The sequence below is a fragment of the Pelodiscus sinensis genome, chromosome 5 (assembly GCF_049634645.1).
Source record: "Pelodiscus sinensis isolate JC-2024 chromosome 5, ASM4963464v1, whole genome shotgun sequence".
Taxonomy (NCBI): domain Eukaryota; kingdom Metazoa; phylum Chordata; order Testudines; family Trionychidae; genus Pelodiscus; species Pelodiscus sinensis.
Genome location: NC_134715.1, coordinates 107,358,563 through 107,382,964, shown reverse-complemented (window position 1 = coordinate 107,382,964; position 24,402 = coordinate 107,358,563). Strand labels below are relative to the sequence as shown.

Genomic DNA, 24,402 nt, shown 5'->3' with positions numbered 1-24,402 from the left:
TTTCAAGAGACATTATGCAATCTCAACACGATCAGATATGAGCTCATCATTTGCCAAAGCAGTACTTTCCACTGCTCATAAACGTTACATCTGAAGCCCACCTACCATCTATCTGAGTACTGCCTTGTAGTCACCAACAGTGGAGCACTCGCGGGGACATCACTCAAAGAAAAGGAAGTTACGCACCTTGTGCAGTAATGACGGTTCTTTGAAATGTGTGTCCACAACCCACCCTTCTTCCCCTCTTCTTCAGATTAAACTTGGCCCGATCGGGCGTACACAAAGAAACTGCAAGGAGTCGGGCCATGCGCACAAACTGCAAAGACATGAATGGCACACACCACCAGCCATGCATGCGCAACCTGACCAGATACTGCTAGAAAAATTCTAATCTGTGGTGCTGGGATGACCTGACACCAACAGTGGAGCGCCCATGGAGACACACGTCTCAAAGAATCTTTGTTACTACACAAGGTGAGTAACTTCCTTTTACAATACAAATAAATTTCTTTCTGAAGGTATTTCTTGATAAATGAAATTAAGAGTTCATTGTGAAATATCACAGACTATATAGTTATGAATGTTGATATTTCTGTTATTAAAAGAAATTGTGGCCAAATAGTCTAATTGTGTGCACATAGTAAATTTACATGGCAAATTACCAAAATAGCACCTATTATTCTGATGGTAATTATGAAATTCTGAAATGTTGGGGCTGTGTTTAGAACATTGTTACAAATCAAATTGAACATTTTATGTAAAATAAAAATTTACTTTCTTGATAAGTCCTTTAGGTCTGACTGACTGCATTTGTTTTTTTTTTTGATTACACAGATAGTTTTAGCTAGTTGGCCCTTGTCAGAATTCCAGATGTAAGAGCTAGAAAGGGAATGAAATATCATCCAGTGTGAAGATGCTGCAAAGACTTTATCAGGCATAAAGAACAGATAGACAAAGATAGAATGTAAGAATCCTTTTCTCAGTGTCAGAGAACACTAACTGTCAAAACTGAATTGTAGAATAATTACTTCATGCCACAAAAATGTATTATAACTAATACTACAAGAGAGAAATGCTACTGAGGTAAGGTAACTCAGTGTAGATTTTCTGTTTGCTAATATTTGAATAATTAAATATATCTGAAAAATAGAGGATGGGGATGTATTTCTGGCCTCACTGAAGTTAGTGGAAGTTTTATCATTGACTTCAGCCAAGCTAGACTTTAATCAGTTGCATCTGCCTTTTGAGTCTATTTAAATATCTAAGCTGATTTAAATATTGTATCTATTAGTTAGTGAACAAAAACTTTTATATTTACAATGTGATTTGACTTAGACCAAGGCAAACTAGAACATTATTTTAACAAATATTCTGGATGGTTTCATATAATCCAATTTTAAAAGGGTGGGATAATAAATGAAAAAGAATAACATAATCTAAAATGTTGGAAGAGGCTCAGGAGGAAAGGAACAAATTAAAAATTAGATTATTCGATAGAATACAGTATACATTTTATTATTTTTTTATATAACAGAGTATGCCAAGTTCATACATTTTCATGTGCTTGGTCTTCTAATATTCTTGACCAAATAAAAGAACCACAACTGCATTTTATATTGAAAACAACTCCTGAAAATGTAGTGTAATTTCTACATATTTCAAATGTTTCACGTTCAGAATGTGTATAAAGGAGCACTAGATAGCTCAAAGTATTGCAAATGGAATGTAGGGCCTGATTCAGTGCTTACTGATTTTGAAGGCCATAGTGTCCTGCCTTAGAGGTTATCATGACAAGTCCAGCTCAATTCAGCACGGGGTCAGGGAGGGGGAAAATTACCAATGATTGGTGATCTATATTAATTGCATGGAGTCCAGTTCCTTTTGAATAGGTATCCAAATCACATACCACCAGCATAATTGTCAGTCTTAACTGAGAGAGCAAAGATTGAAGGGTCAAGTCTAAAGTAGACTCTGAAAGTCCTGCCACATTATAGTTGAGACTCATTTATGGGACAGTATCCGAAAGGGTAGAATTCTCCATGCTGTTCCCATTTTTTCTGGATCAGTTGGGAGAAGTCAGTTGGCAGCTCTTTTCTCATGAACACTAAATTCATTTATGGAAATTAAACCTAAAAGAAACCTTTATTTGTGTAAAAGAAAAATCTGCTTCACTACTAAAGTGGTATGGATTTTTCCTTTTCTAATTCTTTCAGTTGTGGTTTTATAAAAGCTACATTCTGGGTACATAATTTTGGTTGTAAACAATCTCCCTCTTTTTTGTTTCTTTTAAACCTCTTTAATATAGACATTTTTCAATATAACATGAAAAAAATACTTGAATATTTCCCTTCCATTGTTAATGTTTCTTAGCTTTCCTGCTGTAGCTAAGTTGCTTGAAATGTTTATAGATTGTTTTAAGCTTCTCAATTTGTTTTATAATACATTTTCTGTCTTTTATTTATCATCTTTTTTTTTCTTTTTGGCCTTCCTAAATCTCTCTCTAGATGAATGAAATTCTTAAGAAGGTACAATATATGTGATTTTTAAAATTAGTCAACAAATAATGCTGTTTACTATTTAGGATTCATTTTGCTTTTGCTTTGCAATTTTTTCCACTACCTTTAGTGGCAGCAGTTCTTTATCTGTGTTTGACCATGTGCATACTGTATGAAACATGAAAACTCTTTTATGCTGATATAATATGTAAGTTAAATATTTTTCACAAAATGACTATTTTATAATTTTAAATTGAAACGATAAAGATAACTACTAGGGATGTAGTGGTATGACTGTTTAAATGGTTAATTGATAAGCATGAGCTCATTGGTTACCATAATGGTTATACGCTGGCTCCTGACCGCACCCGTGGGGAGTTGGCTGCCATCCTGCACTGCTGGTTCTGTATCACAACCTGCAGCGCAGGGCGGCAGCTGGCTCCTGGGAGCAGGGCCAGAAAACTGTCTGTGCCAGTAGTCAGCTAAAAGCCAGCTCCTGGCATACACCAGCTCCTGGGGAGCTGGCTGCCACCCCATGCTGCTGTTTTTATCAGAGTCAGCAGTGCAAGGTGCAGCCAGCTCCTCAGGAGTGGAACTGACAGGTGGAAGCCGATATGCACCAAAAACCACCTTGAGGGTTTTTATAAGTGAGGCTTGGGGGTTATTTTGTAGTTCCCAACTGATTTTTCTGTGGTTCAGTGGCCCCCAACCCAAAGAAAATTCCCCATCCCTTTCATAAATAAAGACAATGTTGAAATCTTTTGTGTTGGACATAATATTTTACTTTATTTAAAATGAAGTTTGGCAAAACTTTCACTGAACTTTCAATATGTGAGTTAAGACTGTACAAAGTATGTACAACATATATGTGTATGTGTGAGTGCATATAAGAGTAAATACAAAAAGCCTGATTCTCCATGACCTTACAATTAAATTTACTCCTACATAAAGAGAGTGGAAGGTAAGTTTTTGAAATATCTGAGCAGAATTTTACATCGACTTTGCCTTCACTTTCTGTCGGGGTAAATTAAGAGGCACGGGCTACAAGGTAGTGGAGAATTAAGCTCAAATTGTATGGTTAAAACAGTATTTTTATATAAGTTGTACTGTCTTTTGAAGTTTGATACCCAGGAAGATGAGAAGTTGCTCCAAGCAGCAGAGAAGTATCAGGCTGAATGTACATTGAAGTTTCCAAGCCGCCAATGCCTGATAACTGTAGTCGACTTAAATGGGAAAACAGTTTTTATTACCAGATATATCAAACCTCTGAACCCACCACAGGAGCTACTTAATGGTCATACTAATAATTCTCAAGCAGCAGCAGTAAGTATTTTATTCAAAAAGATAGTTCAGTTTACAAGATATAAACATAAGACTTTCTGCGTACGTTATTTTTTATGTTTGTACAAAAACTTAGATTGCAAGGGGGAAATATATGGGTACAAAGTAAAGAAATATTGAATATCTGTAGTACAAAGTACGCAAATGAATAATAACATATTGAACAATATGTTAGAAAAAGACACAATAAAAACCTGTTTCAAAATCTGGCAGATGCAAATTTGCCTGTAAATAAGTACAAGAATTAAATATGTTTAAAAGGCAAAGAACAAAATAAAATAGAAAAAAAGCAAATAGAGACCAATAAAACATTATCTTTAATAAATATACTGTGTAAGAAAGTCACAGCACAAAAATATAGCTTTGGTGACTTAGTGAGGATGCACAGTTGATGATTCACCTAGTATGTGAAAAAGGATAGGATCAGAAGGGATAAGCACTGAAATAAATTGCCAACGGAGGTTGTGGAGTCTCCATCATTAGAGATTTTTAAGACCAGGTTTTACAAAAACCTGTCAGGGTTGTCTAGATGGTGCTTGAACCTGCCATGATTGTAGGGGACTAGACTTGATGACCTCTCCAGGTTCCTTCCAGTTCTAGTAATCTATGTTTCTAAAATAGGGGAAGAACAAGTTAAAAATTACTTAGATATGTTAGATGTCTTCAAGTCATCAGAGCCAGATTAAATGCATTCTAGAATATTCAAGCTGACTGAGGAGATATCTGAGCCAGTAGCTATTATATTTAAAAAAATCGTGGAAGACAGGAGAGATTCCAGAAGATTGGAACAGGGCAAATATAGTGTCCATCTATAAAAATGGGAAATAAGCACTATAAAAAAAGGAAATAAAGAAACTATGGACCAGTCTGTTTAACTTATGTAGAAGACAATAGGGTGATAAATAATTGTCAAAATGTACTTGTCAAGAACAAATCATGTCAAACCAACCTGATAACTTTCTTTGACAGGGTAACAAACCTTATGAATAAGGGAGAAGTGGTAGATGTGTTATATCTAGACTTTAGTAAGGCATTTGATACTGTCTCATATGACCTTCTCATTAATAAACTAGGAAGTACCACTTAGATGGAGCTACTATAAGGTGGATGCATAACGGGTTAGATCACCTTTCTCAGAGAGTAGTTATCAATGGTTCACAGTCATGGTGGAAGAGCATAATGGATGGGGTTTTTCAGGAATCAATTCTGGATCCATATCTGTTGCATTCAAAATTTTCATAAGTCATTTAGATAATGGCATAGAGAGCACAATTTTATATAATTTGCAGGTGATACATGTGCTTTGGAGGATAGGATTGTAATTCAAAATGGTCTGGAGAAATGGCCTGAGGGAAATAGTATAATAATAAGAACAAATGCAAAGTACTCTACTTAGGACAGAACAATCAGTTTCACACATACAAAATGGGAAGCTATTGTCTAAGAAGGAGTACTTCTGAAAGGGATTTAGGGGTCATAGTGGACCACAACTTAAATATGAGTTAACAGTGTAACACTGCTGAAAAAAAAAGCAAACGTCATTCTGGGGGAGTATTAGCAGGAGTGTTGTAAGCAGGACACAAGAAGTAAGTCTTCCGCTTTACTCCACGCTGATTAGACCTCAACTGGAGTACTGTGCTCAGTTGTTTTTAGAGCACCACATTTCAGGAAAGATGTGGGCAAACTGGAGAGAGTCTAGAAAAGAGCAACACAAATGAAAACATGACCTATGAGGGAAAATTGAAAGAATTGGGTTTGTTTATTCTGGAAAAGACTGAGGCTATGTCTACACTGCCGGGTTTTGTAGGGGTGGTTTCGGAAAAATATACACAAATTGCAATTTGCGTATCTCTTTCCACTTGTGTTTTTGGAAGAGGCTTTTCTGACATTTGGGCTATCTACACGGGGCCAAATGTCAGAAAAACCTCCTTTTTTGGAACATCCCTTATTCCTCATAAAATGAGGAATACAGGGATGCAGAAAGAACGCACCTGTTTTTTCAGAAACTGTTTCAAAAAAGTGGAGTCATTCCTGGACGCAGCAGAGTTTTTCTAAGATATCTCTGGTATCCTGGAAAAGCTCTGCAGTCTAGACATACCAGAGAGGGGACAAATATTCTCCTTGACTTCTGATGATAGGACAAGAAGCAATGGGCTTAAATTGGAGCAAGGGAAGTTTGTTAGACATTAAGAAAAACTTCCTAACTTTGAGAGTAGTTAAATTAAAATAAATTGCCCAGTGAGGTTGTGGAAACTCCATCACTGGATATTTTTAAAACAGGTTAGACAAATACACCTGTCATAGGTGCTCTAAATAGTTCTAAGTCCTGCATGAGTGCAGGGGGCTGGACTTTATGACCTAAGTTCTTTCCACTTCCATGATTTCTATGAAAAACTAATCCTTTATTTTTAAATCAGTCTGAAATCAGTGTAGGAGGAGGCTGGTACCAAATATACTTCATTTACAATATTTTGCATTAAAATCGTGATAAAAGCCTTAAAATAACAAGATCAGATATATCCTGAATTAAATTAGAGCTTTAACTTTTATTTTATTTTTGCATCTGAATAAGACTTGGCATTTAGTACTTTTTTATTAATTAGAAAGTGAGCCTAATGTCTTGCTGCTTCATTTTTATCAAGTTCTGTGGCAACTTATATCAAAAGATGTACTTTTCCCACATTAGCCAACATGATAAAAACACCAATTTCTTATTGTGGACATGGAACTTGGGAGAACAGTTTTCAAAATTTTTGTTCTCAGTGTTAGAAACCTTGAATATGTAACAACAATCATTCATACAATTGGGAAAAATAGAATGTAACAGCAAAATAAACAGCTATTAGATCTCTATGTAATTGTAAATATAGCTCATTCCTTAGAGGAATTATTTTGTCAGTATACCTAATTATAAATGGTAGAAATAAATGTTCAGTAGCTTGTTATCCCCCCAAAATTAGATAAACGTAATGCATGTTGTACTTTAAAGAAACAAAAATATGTGCATCTGGCTTTATGGTTCTGAGCTGACTCCCACTCAACAGTCAGCTCAAGCCTTTACATGGGGTTGCAAAAGGGACCTGTTTCTGCTATATGGAAGTCAGTGGATATTTTACCATTGACGTTGAGTGTGAGCAGCAATAAGTTTCAGATATAGTTAGGACTAATAAGAATGTTACCTTTCTCATCCAATATAGTAAATGAGAATGTGGCTGTGTTCTTTTCTTTATTTTTATTTGTAGGAGTTGGTGGCTCGATATGTTGCTTTGATTCCTTTCCTGCCAGATAGTGTGTCATTTGCTGGAATCTGTGACTTATGGAGTACATCAGATGTAAGTAAAGGCCTAGAATTTGTTGTTCCTCTTCTGTTATTTTTCTTTCTATTCATTTACATTTTCAATATTTTCAATGGTTTTAGAGAATAAAATATTTCTTTGTCAACGAGCTAAAGAAGAGTGTTTAAAAAATCACTTGTCCAGAAATAAATTGTCCAGATCAGCCAAAGTGTTTCTCAGTTTGGTGGACTGTAAACTATTGGACCTAAGAACACCATGAGCAATAACAGTTTCTACATTGAAGAGGAATTAAAGTATCCACTGAAATTAAGTGAAGAAAATATCACGTGTGGGTGTGGGGAACATGAGAAAGCCTGAGTTAGTAGAGAAAATACTATGTGTAGACTGCAGGATTCTTTTGGAAGAAGTTTTTCCGGAAGAGATCTTCCGAAAAAACTTCTTCCAAAAGAGAGTGTCCACATTGCAAAAGCGCATTAAAAAAGTGATCTGCTTTTCCAAAAGATAGCGTCCACAATAAATGGAAGCTATCTCGCATGTAAGCTGTGATTACTATGGATGGAGTGGCCACCAGGGCACCTGTGCTTTTTCCTTTTTCCTCTTCTTTCAAAAGAACTCCCTCTTACCCATCCATACACACCTTTTTCTGAAAGAGCTCTTTCGAAAAAAGGTTTCTTCCTCATAGAATGAGGATTATCAATGTCAGGAAAAAACCCTCTGTTCTTTTGATTTTCTTTCAGAAGAACGTGATTGTAGTGTGGATGTAATTGAAGTTTTTTCAGAAAAATGGCTGTTTTTCTGGAAAAAAACCTCTGTAGTGTAGATATACCCTCAGCTGGACCGTCATAATTCTTCTTGAATGTGGAAAAAGGCATAAGTAATGTCAATTGCACTCTCAAACTCAGTCAGCCTCTTATACTTTGTTGGGAAAGAAAACAATGGCTGAATTACAAATATTAACTTTTCTTAAGGTTTTGTAAGGCAATTTCAATCTTACTTAATCAATATTCTGCATAACATAAAAAGAGCCATACTGGGTCAGACCAAAGGTCTATCCAGCCCAGTATCCTGTCTGCTGACAATGGTCAATACCAGATGCCCCAGAGGGAGGGAACTCAACAGGTAATTCTCACGCAATCCCTCCCGTCACCCACCTCCAGAGAAACAGAATCTAGGGATACCATTCCTATCCATCCTGACAGCCATTGATGGACCTAGCTTCCATGAATCTATCTAGCTCTTTTTTTGAACCTGTTCAAGTCCTAGCATTCACCACATCCTCTGGCAAGGAGTTCCAGAGGTTGACTGTGCGCTGAGTGAAAAAAAACTTCCTTTTGTTTGTTTTAAACCTGCTGCCTATTAATTTCATTTGGTGACCCCTAGTTCTTATATTATGGGAAGTAAATAACTTTTCCTTATTCACTTTTTCTGCACCAGTCATGATTTTATCGACCTCTATCATATCCACCCTTAGTGTCCTCTTTTCTAAGCTGAAAAGTCCACGTCTTTTTAATCTCTTTTCATATGGGACCCTTTCCAAACCCCTAAATTGATTTGTATATTGATTAAATAAATCAATAATTTAGATGATACCCATTCATAAATATCATAGAAATATAAGGCTGAAAGATACTTTGAGAGGTCATCTAGTCCATCCCTTTGCCCTGAGTTGGGACCAAATATACCTTGACCCCTATGATAGACTTTTGTCTTAACCGGGGGTGGGCAAGAGATGGCTAGCAAGCCAGATCTGGCTTGACAAGTCACCGGTATCCTTACTACACAGCAGCTGCAGCTGCTTTAAACAGCAGGCTGCTAATTGCTATGCTGTCTGGGCAGGGAGGAGAAAGCTTTGGGCGCTGTCCCTGCCCCTTAGCAAAATCCTCCAGCTCCCATTGGCCAGTTTCTGGTCATAGGAGCTGAGAAATTTTGCTGAAGGCAGGGGCAGTGAATGAAGCCTCCTCACTCCTTCATTCCCCCCTTCTTCCCTGTGCTGGAGCAGAGCCATGTGGAGCAGCTGCCCAGCACAAAGGCAGGGAGTCTGCAAAGCGGCTGGCTGGGAGCCACCTAGGTATGCGCTTCCCAGCCAAAGCCTGCCTCTGGCACCCCACACCCTTTCTTCTCTCCCCCCCCCCCCCACGCAGCTCCCTGCCCCAGATCACCACCTAAACCCTCTGTATTACTTCTACCCCACCTCCTGCAGGTCACAACTCCCTCCCAGACCCTGCACCCCCTTCTGCACCCTTCCCCCAGGCCAGAATCCTTTCCTGCATCAATATCCCTGCCTGACCCTGCACCCCATTCCTCTGCCCCATGTCACCTCCCAAACCCTCTGCACTCCTTCGCCCAGGTCAAAACTCCCTCCCAAACCCTGTACACCCTCCTACATCCCTTCCCCAGGCCAGAGACCTCTCCTGCACTCATAACCCCTCCTGAACCCTTCTCCCCAAGCCCCTGCCTCAGATCATCACCCTCTTCTTCACCGAAACTCCCTCTTAGACCTCACATTCCCTCCTGCACCCTAGTCCTCCATCCCAAGATCCCTTCTACATGCCACCTGCTGTCCCAGACCCTGTGCCCTCTCCACAGAAGTGTAGCCCTTGATCATCTACCAAAATCTTAGAGTGGTCTCCCATTAAAAATTATTGGCCACCATGTTCTAAACTGTTCTTTAAAACCTCCACCAATGACCAGGATTCCACAACCTCTCTTGGAAATGTTTTCCAGTACTTATGTATACTTATAGTTAGAAAGACTTCTTAATAATATTTAACCTAGATTTTGCATACTACACATTAAATCTATCTTCAGAGGACATGATGAACAACTGATCACCGGTCTGTGTTAATATGACCTGGACTCCTTTGTAACTGCATCACATTGTTGGCTCATATCCAGTTTTTTTTCAGCAGTATTATTACGTAACTAGTTATTCCCCATTTTCTAGTTTGCCATTTTGAGTTAGTGTAGTACTAGCTTTATATGACTACTGTCTGGTTTTGAACACACTCTCCTTCTTCCAATTCAGTCTTATTCTTAATAGGAAACATTTTTATGAAGCCCATGAGATTAATTCTTTTATCTTTTGAATGTGGGGCACTTAACACTGTTTTTGGAAAAACTGAGTATTTTGATGAACCCCATAATGTGAACTTTCAAAAGGTGCATCGTAACTTTGAAATGTAAAATGTTCCAATGTCAGCTTGGTCATTACAATTAATTCTTAATTATAAAGTTTACACTTGAGTAGTGCTCAGCTATAAAAATACATATGCGTACCTTTCAGAGTTTCACATTCAGGTATAAAACAAAGGTCAGTTTTCCTTGAAACAACACGAAAATTATTGCAGGAAGATTATGTCTGTTACAAATGAAAATGGCTTGGTTGTTATAATACATTCATTAGTTTATGGATCAAGAATTATGTAGGAAATATATTCATATTGTCACTGTGTGCTGTCTGTGTATGGATGTAGCTAACATGTATATAGTATAGACCATACCCTACTGACTACACATCTGAAGATCTGCTGTGTTCAAGAGTCATATTATCAGATTTTAAGAGGACTAAAGCTTTTACACAAATATGCATTAAAAAAAACCCAAATCATACCGCCATAGGGCTTCACCATCACAAACAAACATCTGTGGATCTGGAGGGTGATAGAATACCCATGGATCATAGATTAGCAATGTAATATATTGATAACATCTCAGAACGTTTTCTGGAAATATGCAGCGTGACTCGGCAAACAGGATTTGACTATGGTGAAATTCTCTAGTCTACACTGCAGATCTCCACCGTAGTCCTCACTTATTTTGCATATGAAACAATAGTGATCTAATGGGAGAACTTTCATCAATGACCATGGTCTCAATGTCCGTTGGTGTCTAATGCCTCCCTATTTCCTTCCATCTTTCCTTGTCCAGTGCAGAGTGGCTTAGTTTCTGTAGACTAACTCCACACCAATCAACTATATCATCTCCCCATTCTCTGTGGGGTCTGCCTGTCCTATTCGGACCATCCATTATGCCAAATACCATGTTCTTAACTTTTTGCTTGTTGTTCATTCTGCAGATATGCCCAAATAGCTGTAACTTCCATTTTATGACCTTCTATTTTGGCTGTATCTTCCTATATAATTCCTCGTTGGTGACCTTCTGCACCATCCTATTCTCAGGATCTTTCTATAACAACTCCTCTCAAACGCCAATATTCTTCTCTTTGAATCTTTCGTTTTCACCCATGTCCCACATCCGTATAACATGCTGCTAAATACATACGTTTTCAAGACACTCATGAAACAATAGTGATCTGATGGGAGAACTTTGGCTGCAGCTTATTAGAGTATTAGGAAAGATTCTTAAATGTTTCATGATAGGAACTATTAACTGTATCTGATTTATTAGTAAATAATAAAGAGTGCTTGTTTCTCAATCAGCAATTTCTTGATCTTCTGGCTGGTGATGAGGAGGAGCATGCTGTGCTTTTGTGTAATTATTTTCTTGCTATGGGCAAAAAAGCTTGGATAATAATCGGAAATGCTATTCCTGAGGTAAGACAATAGTTTTTGTTTGATTTGAATGTGAACATAATATCCAAACGCTTACATAAACAGAGCATAAACCAGCAAAAATGATTGTGCTCCAAGAAATAGACTGAATTTTCTCTTGAAGACAAGTAGTGATGGTGTGGGTTTAAAAATTGGGTCTGCTGGAAACCTATTCTGGTATCAGGCATTCTATTATCTTATTCTCTATTAGTTAAATATGAATCTAATAGATTTCCTTCTCCTGGATTCCATGTGTGAGTAGTGGGATATCCTCTTAGTCATCACTTTGCACAAACATAAATGATTTCACCTGGTAAAAGACATTGAGAATCATAGACTAGAACTGGAAGGGATCTCAAAAGGTCATCAAATTCAGTTCCCTGCCCTCATGGCAGGACCAAGCACCATTGAGATCAAGGCTGGGAAAAATATGGCCCACAGGTCATATCCAGTCTGCCACGCTCCCTGCCTGCCCCACACACCACACAGAAAATTAGCTGGTGGGCTGGTTTGTCTTTCAACAACGGCAGGCCTGGGGGGCAGAGATGCTTCATGAGCTGCCCCCACCCCCAGCACAATCCCATTGACCAGTTTCTGACCAATGGGAGCTGCCTGTTTGAAGCACAGGAGGCACACAAAGTAACTTTCCTTCTCCCACACCAGGCTTGTAACTATTCACAGATGCACATGGCTCCTGCAGCCTGTGCAGGGGTGTGGCAGGCATGGAACCTGCCTGAGAAACCTGGGCTGCTGGCTGGGAGTCATCCAGGTAAGACTTCCAATCAGACCCTGCCTCTAGTACCCCAGACCCTCCTTCCCCTCAACCCTCTGCCCCTCCATTCCTGTCCGCCAACCCCACATAACCCAAACCCTCTGCCCCCCTTCTGCACCCATATCCCCGCCCAGAGCCTGTACTCTAATCCCCTGCCCTGGTCACAACCCCCTCCTGCCTTAGGTCACAACTTAAACCGCTGCACCTCAGTCCCCTGCCACAGATCACAACCACCTCCTTCACCCAAATCGCCTCCCAGATTCCACATGCCTTCCTGTAGCCCCGTCCCTTGCCCCAAGCTCTCTTATGCTCCCAGCCTCCATCCCAGACCTCACCCCCCTCCATTAATATTGTGAAAGAGTGCAGCCCTTGACCACTTTCCAAAATCATGGATTGGCTTCCCCCATCAAAAATTATTGCCCACCTCTGATCATCTGTGACACATGTCTGGCTAGCCTGTTCTTAAATATTTCCAATGATGGAGATTCCACAACCTCCCTAGGCAATTTATTCCAGTGCTTAGCCAGTCTGACAGGAAGATTTTCCTAATGTCCAACCTAAACCTCCATTGCTGCAATTTAAATCAGGCTCTCTCATTCTAAAGCAATTAATTCCTTCAGCAACATGGGTCATGTTTGTCCCACTGTAGTGCTCAGATTTCTAAGCAACAAATGCGGCTGTCAATCTTCTAAAAGGTTTCCAGGCCAAACTGTCTATAACTGCCCTTGAAGACCTCCCTGAATGAAGATAACAGGCCTTATACTCCCAGACACGTAAACCCTTAGCCTAAGCAGAGTTTTACGAAACTGAGCTTGGGGAATCCTTTCCCAGGATTTCAATCCTTCTGATTGTTCTCAAACATAGCAGTGTTAGGAAGAGATTCTAGCACTCAAAATCCTTTTAATCTTGTCAAAACTTGAACCCCAACAGAACATTTAGCCCTTATTACCAGGGAAAGGCCTGAAACCCAGGAAGGTAGGTTCCATGAGTCATTGGGAAGGTAAAAGAATGCTAAGCGCAACGAGCTGCGTATCGGGAAGTGCAGTTGGGATAAGTAAAAGAGCTATCTAAGGCCGCAGTGTGCGAGAAAGGTGGGTGCTACAAAGGGAAGAGGTGTGTCTGGGACAGCTGCTTGGAGAGGGGATTTGTGGTGAAGCAGAGGGATGGCTGGTGTTGGTAAGGCCAGTGCTCTTGCCCTACCTTGCCTTGTTCTTTGTCTTGATGATGTTTCCAGTACCTCCCCTTCCAGCTGGCTGTTCATCTGGCTGGGATCCTGCAGAAGCAGGGCAAGAGGAGGTAAAGAAGAAACCCAGTAGTGTTGGGCAGAACAGTGGAGTTATTTCTGAGAAATCCCTTTAGCTCTGCTGGAATGCATGTATTTCCAGCATGGCTCTAGGAAGATATGGGATTCTCAAATGTGTATGTTGTGCCATATTCAGCACAGTTGCCGTGCTTATTAGTCTTTCACTCAGACCTACTTTTTACATACTGGTTTAACATTTTTTTTCTTTAAATGAATGATATAAAGATGTGTTCTGATCCTTACCTGAAGTTGTTTCTGTAAAAGGCACTACAAGCAGAGTATCTGTTAAAATGAATGCCAAAACTTTCCTCAGAAATTACTGTGTTGTGCCAAGGGTATTGTAGGGTCCCTTAAAAGTTGCTAACTTTACTGCCGTATACCTGTTATACAACCTAATTTGAGCCTAAAAACTGTACTACTTTGTATGTTTGTGTAAAATTCATTCAAATTGGTAGTTACCAAAAAACATTACTCAGGCTGATTGATAACCTCTATGGGTATGTCTACACTACCCACGAGGAGTACAGATAGTTCGGAATGGCTACGTAGTTCGAACTATCTAGCCCGTGCCGCATGTAGCCGCGCGGCACGGGGTTCACACTAGCCGGCTTTTAAAAATGGCGGCGCCGGCTTTATGCTAATGAAGCCCAGGAAATTCAAATCCCGGGCTTCATTAGCAAGTTCGGTATGCATACATTACCCCGCTAGTTCGAACTAGCGGGGTAGTGTAGACATACCCAAGGGGATCAGCGACGAGGAGTCCTGTGGCACCTTATAGACTAACTGAAGTGTAGGAGCATAAGCTTTCGTGGGCAAAGACCCACTTCGTCAGATACATGCATCTGATGAAGTGGGTCTTTGCCCACGAAAGCTTATGCTCCTACACTTCAGTTAGTCTATAAGGTGCCACAGGACTCCTCGTCGCTTTTGCAGATTCAGACTAACACGGCTACCCCTCTGATCTATGGGATCAGTTGGTGGCTTTAAGCTAATTCCTAGGAAACTAAATGCTTGCTGACAGCAAAGGCATTAAGGATTTGAGTGGATATGGAGACTTAACTAGTTTCTCAGTCTCAGACATCCAGCACAAGGATCAGGCTCACTGACTGGGCAGTGTGGAAAAGTATGCCCTTGCTGTGATTGATTGTTCTATGGGTAAATAGAGAACTTCACTTTATTATACTCTCTATAAGACAATTTTAATCTACACTTAATTTGCTTGAAAATTTACAGGTAAGTTGTCTTTTTTATATTAGTTTTTAAAGTGTCGGAGAGGAAGGGTTATTTGTGCAATCCTGATGTAAGCTAAAGGAAAACTACACACCACTTTAGGGGCTTAAAGTTATTTGAACAGTGTTTATGGTGGTTGAATTGGATGAGTTGGCTGTTTGAAGAAAACTACTCCAACCAGCTAGACAGTGTTTCTGAAAGTGTTCTGCAGAATCACTTTGAGAAACGCATTAACTGGCCGCCCCGGTTTGTTTATGTACCGGTGCCGCAGCCACAGAGCTTCGTGGCTCCCATTGGCTCCGTTTTGCTCTTTTCAGTCAAGCGGAGCAGTGGGAAGTGGTGGCCCAGCCCACGCTGTTTCCCGCGGCTCCCCTTTGCTGCAAAGGACTAAACGGAGCCAATTGGAGACGCGAGGCTCCGTGGCTATGGCACCTGTAAATAAACAAACAAGGGGGTGGCCAGTTAATGTGTTTCTCAGAGTGATTCCATGGAATATTTTCAGAAACACTGAGCTAGAGTAAAATGGATCAAGTGTGAAATTTTGTCAGTGACTTCGATAATAAAATAGGTAGCGAGCGGCCTGTAAAATAAAACATTATCTTTTGAAAAACATTTTATAAAAGTTTGGCTTATCTTTTTCTTCCTAGGGGCCAACTGCATATGTATTAAGCTGGGAGCAACATCAGTACGTGATTTGGAATCCCAGTAATGGACGTTGTTACGGACAGTTTGACACTTTCTGTCCATTGCAAAGTGTGGGCTGTTTGATTAGCTTTGATAATGTAAGTGTTTCCTATCTTTTCCTTCTCATCCTCTCATACACAAAGAAGATGGTACTATGTTTGTCAGCCCCTTCCTTAGCACCTTAACCTCTGCTGTATCAGTGCAAATACACTTCATATTAGTGGTCCATATTATGAAAGTGATCTATTCCATTTTTGCATTAGGTGTCCAGCAACTTTAAAAGTCCTGCTTTAACTATTGTATAAAACAGATTTTTACTATCGTTCAAACAATCATAAATTATAAAAATGCGTATATATAAATATATATATACCCAACCAATTGCATTAATCTACCTACTTTTGCTGAATGTATTTGGTTAACCTTGTGTCAAACAGCAGGAAGAGCAGCCTATGATAGAAGCAAATCGACATGCTCTCTGCAAAGCAATATTGTGACTCATAAGCTACAAAAATGTTTAAATATATTAACAAAATAATTGATAACAAAACAGAATAATCCTTTATTTGAACTTTCAGAAATCTTTTGACAAAGTCTGTGGCCAAAAGCTTGTGAGAAGACTTAAGAGTCATGAAAGGACTATGGTAAATTGAAAATTAGCTGAGACGTTGACAAAGAATAGACTGAGTCAGTTTTCAACACTGCAAAAAGTCAACAGTGAGGCCCCATGGTTCCATATAAGGATAGTGTTTACTATAATCATTGTTTCTTTTCCGGTATGTGCACTGAGGTGACCTAATTGGCAGATGACTCAAAATGATTTGAGTTAGTCAAGACTAGTGAAAATTGAGGAACTTCAGAAAGAAAGGGAGGTGATTGTGCAGCACTTTGGCAGACTGAAATCAGTGGTGACAAATTTAAAGTAAAGCACACTAGAGGTAATGCTAGGAGTGGTTCCTACATGGTGCTGGACATTTTCATGACCAGTGCAGTGAGCACCTCTGCTCGATGTGCAGCAGTGGTCAAACAAATAAAATATTAGGATCCATAAGGACTGGTAGAAAATTATAGTGAAAAATACAATGCCATTATATAAATGGCTAGTCTGGTTAGTAGAAGATGTTCTAGTTTCCCTTTTCTGATAATATAAAAAAACCCAGAGAGTAGTCAATGAAATTAAAAAGCAACCATTTAAAATTTGCTAAATAGAAATAGTTGTTTTATTCAGCATATAATTAACTCTAACTTGTGGAATATTTCTCCGGTACATCATTGAAGTCAAGACTGGATAATGTTTTCTGAATCAACACACACAGCTACAGTAACAATGATTTAAAAAATGTTATAAATATTCCTTTTTAATAAAAACCCAGGGATGAAAACCAGACACTATGTGATGGGCTTCATTTATGGACAGATTATTCTGCAGTTTTTCATTGTAGGGTTTCTTTCTCGTGCACTAATGTATCTAGTGCTCGACACGTTGGAGAGCAGAATTAATTAAATGAAGCACTGATCTGATTTGGTCTGGCAAATTATATGTTCCTAAGCTTTAAAATCCCTACAATATTGCTTCTGCATATGATGCTTAAAGTGCAAAATTTAAAACATTGAATTGCACAGTCAAAAACAAACTTTTATAAGAATTTCTGGAAAATGTATCAGAAAAGTCAGTTGTTTGAAGTTGTGTATTACATCCTATGTCTCTTCATTTTTAACCTTTTTAAATTTAAAAAATGAAGGAGAGAATCTAAGGTTTGAAATTATTTATAATTGGTAGTCACCAACCAGTTGATTGCAATCAACTGGTCGATCCTGGGGAGTCTCCTAATTAATCGCAATCAGCAGGCTCCCTCCTTGCCCTGGCCTCATGCTGCTGACTGTTCCTGGGAGGGACCAGGGCAGCCCCATGTGTATGATGGGGGAGAGGTATCAGCAAGCTGATCCTGCCTTTAAGGACTCCCTCGTGCATATCCCATTTGCCAGGAATGGGAAATTATGGCCAATGGGAGCTGAGGGGGTGGTTTTGGCAGAGAAGGGCGGTTCTTTACAGCCACAGCTGCATTGCCTGAGGGCTACCTGCGGTAAGTGCTGCCTCATGGGCATAGGCACAGGAAGTGGGGCTGCAGCACTACCAGGTTTTGCGCCAGGGTCCCGGATGCCATTCCCACTGCTGCCTAGGGGTTATGCTTCTGGTCCCACTCCACTGCCTGCCTGGCATTCCGCACAGCCACTGACCCCAGGGGTGCTACGGCCCACCCTGCACACATGGCTCTGCTCGCTCCGGGGTCTCAGCCGCCAGCCCCAGAGCTAGCAGCCCAAGCCTGCTTCTGCACCACTAGCCCTGACCCTCCTCTCAGAGCCAGCACACCATGCCCCCTCCTACAACCCAGCCACCTGCCATAACCCTGACCCCCCTCCCAGAGCCAATACCCATGCTCCCTCCCAAACCCCTAACTTTCTGCCCCAGCATGGTAAAAGTGAGGAAGAGTAGGGGAGAGCAAGTGGGGGGTGGGGAAAAGGGATGGAGTGGGCAGGCCAGATCCTGGGTTGCTCAAATTCAGAAACTATTCTTGGGCAGATAAAGGTTGGGGAACCACTGATTTATATAATAATGAAAATGGCATCCCAGTGATCCCTTTCTGGAAGTTACATCTTTCATTGGAAGTCATGTGTTTTGATTTATTTCATGGTGAACTTTTGTGGTGGTGGTGAACTGTGCAGCCTTAATCAACTGTAATATATTGCAGTTAACATATCAGATTCTTTATACAGAGTTGAGGTGAGTGACTGTACAGAAAGGTTCTTCTTTCATGTTAATTTAGATGGGAAACTCCTACTATAGGTCTGAAATATAGTGATGACCTGTGTCAGTACCATTTGCATTGAAAAGCTGTGATACATGTTACATGGCTGTTACTTTTAACAAAGTGCTTCTCTTTTAGATCTGGTTTAATATCCAACGGTATGAGTCCCCAGTAAGGATAAATTTTGACATCAGCAAACCCAAACTATGGAAACCTTTCTTTTCACAAAGCTTACCATATCCTGGCCTCTCCAGTGTCCAGGTATTATTGTACTTACTTAGACTTATTTTGAAGTTTAAAAATATGTGCAGATTTTTTTCTCTCATTTAGTGTACATCTTTATCTTGCACTTTAAGGATAAACATTTTTGTTGGTATATTAGTACAGCAGGTCAACCATACCTCTGTAATAATGAGGTCTTTACACTTATTCCTGGGGGAATTTTGGGCCATTCTGCACATGCAGAATTCATGCCCTCCACAGATTTATTTGCTTCCTTTTATAAAATTAACTTCTGATAAGGAAGCAAAAGGAAGACGCAAGAGTGGTCACACATTCCTCCCCACCAGTGTGGGTGTGTAGTTTCAGGCACCTGGAGCAACCACCAGAGTGGTAAATCACCATGGGATAGGGATGGTGAACACTGTGGGCAGTAGCCCCTACCTTGTGCTGGACTCAGCTGCTAGTCCCGGCTAGATTGGGGCAGAGGAAGACAGGACTTCGTCTGCAAGGGGTAGCCAAGGCTGCAATCAGACCTATCCTCAGAAACTCCACAAACCCTGGATTCCTGCCCTTCTTCACTCCTACTCCTCACTCAGCTGTGGGGGAGCAGTCACTATAGGAGGCCCAACTCCCATGCACCTAGACATTCTCCCATATCCTGGAGCCCCTGGTGAACCTTACCCCACCACATATACCCAGTACCCCCTCACCAAGCCCCTGGCAACCATGTCCCACCCCAACAAGCTTCATCCTCTGCATCTGGGCCAGTACTTCAACACCCAAACCATCTGCCACTGAACCCCCACTGAACTCCCTTGCACCCCACCACCCAGTGAGCCCCCACGCCTCTGAGCCCCAACCAACTGAATCCAGGTCTCCACTAAGCGCTCAGACCCTCCCCTTCCCAGCCCCAACCACCTTCACCTGGAGCCCCCCTAGAGTCCCATTCCCCCTGCCCCTGGAACTCCCTAACAAACAAGCCCCTGTGCATTCAGATTCTTCCTGCACCCAGACTCCCCACTGAGCCACCCAAATTGCCCCACAGAGTGGGGGGGCCAGCATTGAGCATGAGCCTAGGCCTCTTGCTTGTTATCTTAGTGCAATGGGCCTAGAGGAGGAGGAGCAGCAGAGTGTTTTGGGGCCAGGCCCAGCCCTTTTACTGTCAGGGTCAGATGCAGTCTCACTGCTGTCTGTGGTTGGGCAGGGCTGTACAGTGTTCTCTGACCTGTGCTGTGTTTTTTACTGCCATGCTGGAACTTCCACATTTATTGACAAAGATGTAGAAAAGTTTTGTGCAGTATTCCCTCGGGAGCATACAGGACAATATATCTAATACAGTAGTATGCCCTCTAATTTTTTCCATCCATGTGCAGAATTAATTTTGTTTTGTGCAGTGAGGCATGCATGAAACCCATGCTATTGGTTGTGGCCCTGCTCAGTTCACAGGGAACAGTGCAAGTGGCAGTATTTTTTAATGGATCTGGTTTCATTCAGACTGGATCTCGTGTCATTCTGAAAAAACGCATACATATGATCTAAAGCAGGGGTCAGCCACCTTGTGCTGCTTCCTGCAGCTCCCATTGGCCTGCCAGCAGCTTACCCTGAAGGGCCAATTTGTGACAATTCTCTGTTGAGTCACAAGTGAAATCCAGTCAACTGAAGGAATCTAAGGAAGCTGTCGAATTTATCTTTAAAATGTGAAGAGGCCAAGTTCATTTCATTTCTGACCCTAAGTGTGTGCTCTTTATCTTATCCACCTATAAACATCGGTGGGTGAAATCTACTGTCAAACGAGACAGAATAACTATGTACAAAACTCTTCACAGCTAAATGTTTTTCAGGAATTCATTTTTCTGTTTCTCATGTAATACATGGTGAAACATTATGGCTATGTCTAGACTGGCCAGTTTTTCTGGAAAATCAGCTGCTTTCTACAATTTGCCAGCTGTCTACACTGGCCACTTAAATTTCCACAAAAGCACTGACTTTTTGCAGAAATACTATGCTGCTCCCGTTCGGGCAAAAGTCCCTTTTGCACAAAACTTTTGCGCAAAAGGGCCAGTGTAGACAGCTCAGATTTGTTTTGCACAAAAAAGCCCCGATCGCAAAAATGGCGATCGGGGCTTTTTTGCGCAAAAGCGCATCTATATTTGCCAGGGATGCTTTGCCACAAAAAGTGCTTTTGCAGAAAAGCGTCCGTGCCAATCTAGACGCTCTTTTCCGAAATGCTTTTAATGGAAAACTTTTCCGTTAAAAGCATTTCTGGAAAATCATGCCAGTCTAGACATAGCCAAAGGGTCTAATCTCATGCCCACTGCTTTTAATTAGGAAAAATTCCAATAGAGGTACATCGGTGTCAGTGGAAAACAAGTCCTGTGTTATCTGTTATAACAAGTCTTACATTCTAAGCGGTGTTTTAATCAATTATTTATTTTTATTAGCCTGAAGAATTAATTTACCAACATACAGACAAGGCTGCTGCATTAGAACTGCAGGGCAGGTAAACTTTGCTTTTATAACTATGCATGTTAAACCCTGTGAGCAGAAGCTCCAGCACCTGATTCACCACCAAAGAATTGAACATTCACTGACCTTTTCCCATCTAATCCAATTTGTAAGGAGCTGCAATTGAAAAAGTATGACCACATCTCACACTTAAGGGATCAAAAAGCCACTTGAGCATGCTTTAGTCAGGGTGATTGCTACCATTACAGTATCTATGCATTAAGTACTACACAGAGATCTTAAACATCAGTCTTCAAATGTGATTTTTGAAGGGTTTTTTTGTAAACCAGAACACCAGTGGCATTACTGCTGTTGTGTTTATCTTTGAACTGCCTTTGGAACAGTAGAGATCTTACTACCTTAAGAATGCCAGTGCTTTCTACAATTTTGATAGCATGTATAAAAAAACAAGGTTGAATTCTTTTCAGAATGAGTCATCCAAAATTGTGAAGCCAGAATAATCACACCTTGAATAATTAACTGGTAAGGCAATTATAACAAGCAGTTATATTTTATTGCAGGATCGAAAAGATACTGAAAGAGAAGATTATGGAGTGGAGACCAAGGCATCTAACACGTTGGAACAGATACTGTACCTCTGCACTTCGTCATTTCCTGCCTCTTCTGGAACAGTTCCAAGGAAAAGCTGTAGAAGATGACCATCAGACAGAACTACAAAAACAGCTGGGAGATTACAAGGTATTTATTTATAAAGAACTCCTATGTAGAGTTTATGTAATGAAAATAGTAGGTGTAATAGTGCACTATGAGGAACATTAATAAATCAAATCACTGGTGCTTAATTAAGAAGGTCACTTAATATCAGAAGAACTGTCATAATGTGCTATGCCTTTGGTACAAGACCAGTATACACTGTCACCAGCAGCCAATATTAGATGCTTAACAAGGCAACAAATAAATATTAATCTGCCCTAATGAGCTTAGACTAGTCTGTTGTCCTAGAGCTGGAGTTAAGATTCTTTCCACTGCTCTGGAAAATTTATTTTGTAAAGTTTGAAACCGTTTTGAAGTGATTGATAATAAGCCAGGCTTTGGGGGGGCCCTTTGTTTGGTTCAGCTGACGGAGAAAATGTAAACATCAGAACCTTGCCCAAAAAAGAGCTTATGCTGACTGCTCCAAAGCAGTTTCCCTCAAAACTTTTTATTCAGGCTGTCAATCAATTTACAAAATTGCAATTAATCACAATGCAAAATAATGCCATTTAGCTGTTCAATGTTTTATGTTTAAAATATATATGATTTCAATTACCACACGATACAGTGCTCACTTTTTGATTTGCATTTTAAAAAATAGTGTTTTTCAATTCACCTATAACAAGTACTGTAGTTGAATCTCATGAACGTTGAACTCACCAAGGATGTTAAATATCGAGTATTTATTAGTCAAGTAGTTGACTAGACGATGGAAATTGCATCAATAGGCACTTCTGCATTCCTCCTTTGAAATGTACAAGAGCCGCCACTTGGCTCCTTCAAAGGAGGAATGCAGAACTCTACATGCAGCCCGGGACTAGCAGGAAGTCCCGCTAACTCCGGGCTGCAGGCAGCATACTAGCTTTGAAATGTACAAGAGTCCCCCACTGACTCTGGGCTCCATGCTGCACTGCCGCTTTGAAATGCCATGCGGAACCTGGGATCAGCTGGAGACTCCCCACTTGACCCCAGGCTCCACGCAGTATTTCCATGAAACCCGGGATCAGCTGGGGAGACCACAGCTTACGCCAAGCCCCATGCAAACCCCATGGTGGCGTTTCAAAGGGGCAGCATCACACAGCTGATCTTTGGGTCAGCTGTGCGGTGCTGCCCTTTGAAATGCCACAGGGAGCTGACTCAGGGCTCCATGTGGTGCTGCCCCTTTGAAACACCTCCACAGCATTTCAAAGGGGCAGTGCTGTAGCTTTGAAGTACCTCCCTTTCTCCCACTTTGCTGCCTCTGATAGATGGAGCAAATAGGAACAGTTAACTGTGTAACCAATAGAATTTTTATTGGTTACATTTTTTTTTTTTTCAATTTTTACACCCTTAGTCAAGTGTTGTAGCTATCTTTGGAAATCTCAGTTAGTACCTTGAGTTTTGTCAGACCTGATGTGAAAGTGTTCTTAAAATGAACACCATGGACTGGGTCATCACCTGAGACAGCTATAATATGAAATATATGGCAGAATGCAGGTAGAACACAGAGCAGGAGATACATAATTCTTCCCCCAAGGGAGCTGAGTCACAAATGTAATTTACTTTATTTTTTAAATGGGCATCATCAGCATGGAAGCATGTCTTCTGGAATGGTGGCTAAGCACCAAGGAACATACACATTTTTAACAAATGTGTTAAAAACGTAATACTTTGTGAATGCCTGTTCTCATTTTCAAGTGACATTGCAAATAAAAAGCAGGTGGTACTATCTCCTACAAATAGGCGTGTTCTCTTAACAATTGGCAGAACTAAAAGAGGAACTGAGTGGCACTTGTGGACTCTACAGTTTTACACTGTAATATAACTGCACTCAAGCAATGTATATTCCTAAGCTGCACTTTCACAGTAAAAGAGATTGCACTACGGTACTTATCTGAGGTAAACTGAACAATACTATTATCATTTTTACAGTTGAAATATTTGTTAAACGTATAAAATGAGTAGTGTACACTTGGTATTCTGCGTTGTAACTGAAAATATAGAAAAACATCCCAAAATATTTGCTATTGTTTAGCAGTGCGATTAACTTGTGATTGATCACCATTTTAACTCAAATAAGTTAACCAGTTTTAATCTGGCAATTAATCCATAATCCTACGTGTTTTAGACAAAGCACATAACTCAGAATAGCCCCAATAGGCTAACAATTTTCCTAGTAACTGCCAATAATTCATTTTTATTAGCAGAGCATTTCTAGTCATAATAATAAAGTGTCACAGGCATCTAAACTCACGGTCAGCTGTCCAAACAGTCGGGTTTTGATAGCAAAACTGCAAGCATGCAGAGCCTTGCCTCACAGGATCCCAAAAATTATTTTGTAGATAAGTGACATTTGGTTTTCAAGTGTCAGTAGTTGACCATATAAGATGGTGCACTAAAGTACAGGTTGTACCTCCCTTAACTGGGACTCTGGTCAGTCCAGCAGAGCTCAGGTATAGGGAGGTCGGGCTGTGGGGCAGGATCAGGAGGGGGCCTACACACTC

General features: G+C 40.5%; 1 protein-coding gene across 7 annotated transcripts in view; it reads left to right on the top strand.

The window, feature by feature from the left end:
* CC2D2A (coiled-coil and C2 domain containing 2A) overlaps positions 1-24,402 on the top strand; it is a 138,861-nt gene that overhangs the window by 113,682 nt on the left and 777 nt on the right. For 6 of the 7 annotated variants that reach the window (XM_075930704.1, XM_075930702.1, XM_025178410.2 and 3 more), the window contains 7 exons: positions 3,615-3,818; positions 7,079-7,168; positions 11,572-11,685; positions 15,635-15,769; positions 18,617-18,739; positions 21,142-21,200; positions 21,727-21,904. In XM_075930704.1, coding sequence (XP_075786819.1) covers positions 3,615-3,818; positions 7,079-7,168; positions 11,572-11,685; positions 15,635-15,769; positions 18,617-18,739; positions 21,142-21,200; positions 21,727-21,904 — 903 coding nt within the window. The other variant, XM_075930707.1, reaches the window with a different exon arrangement.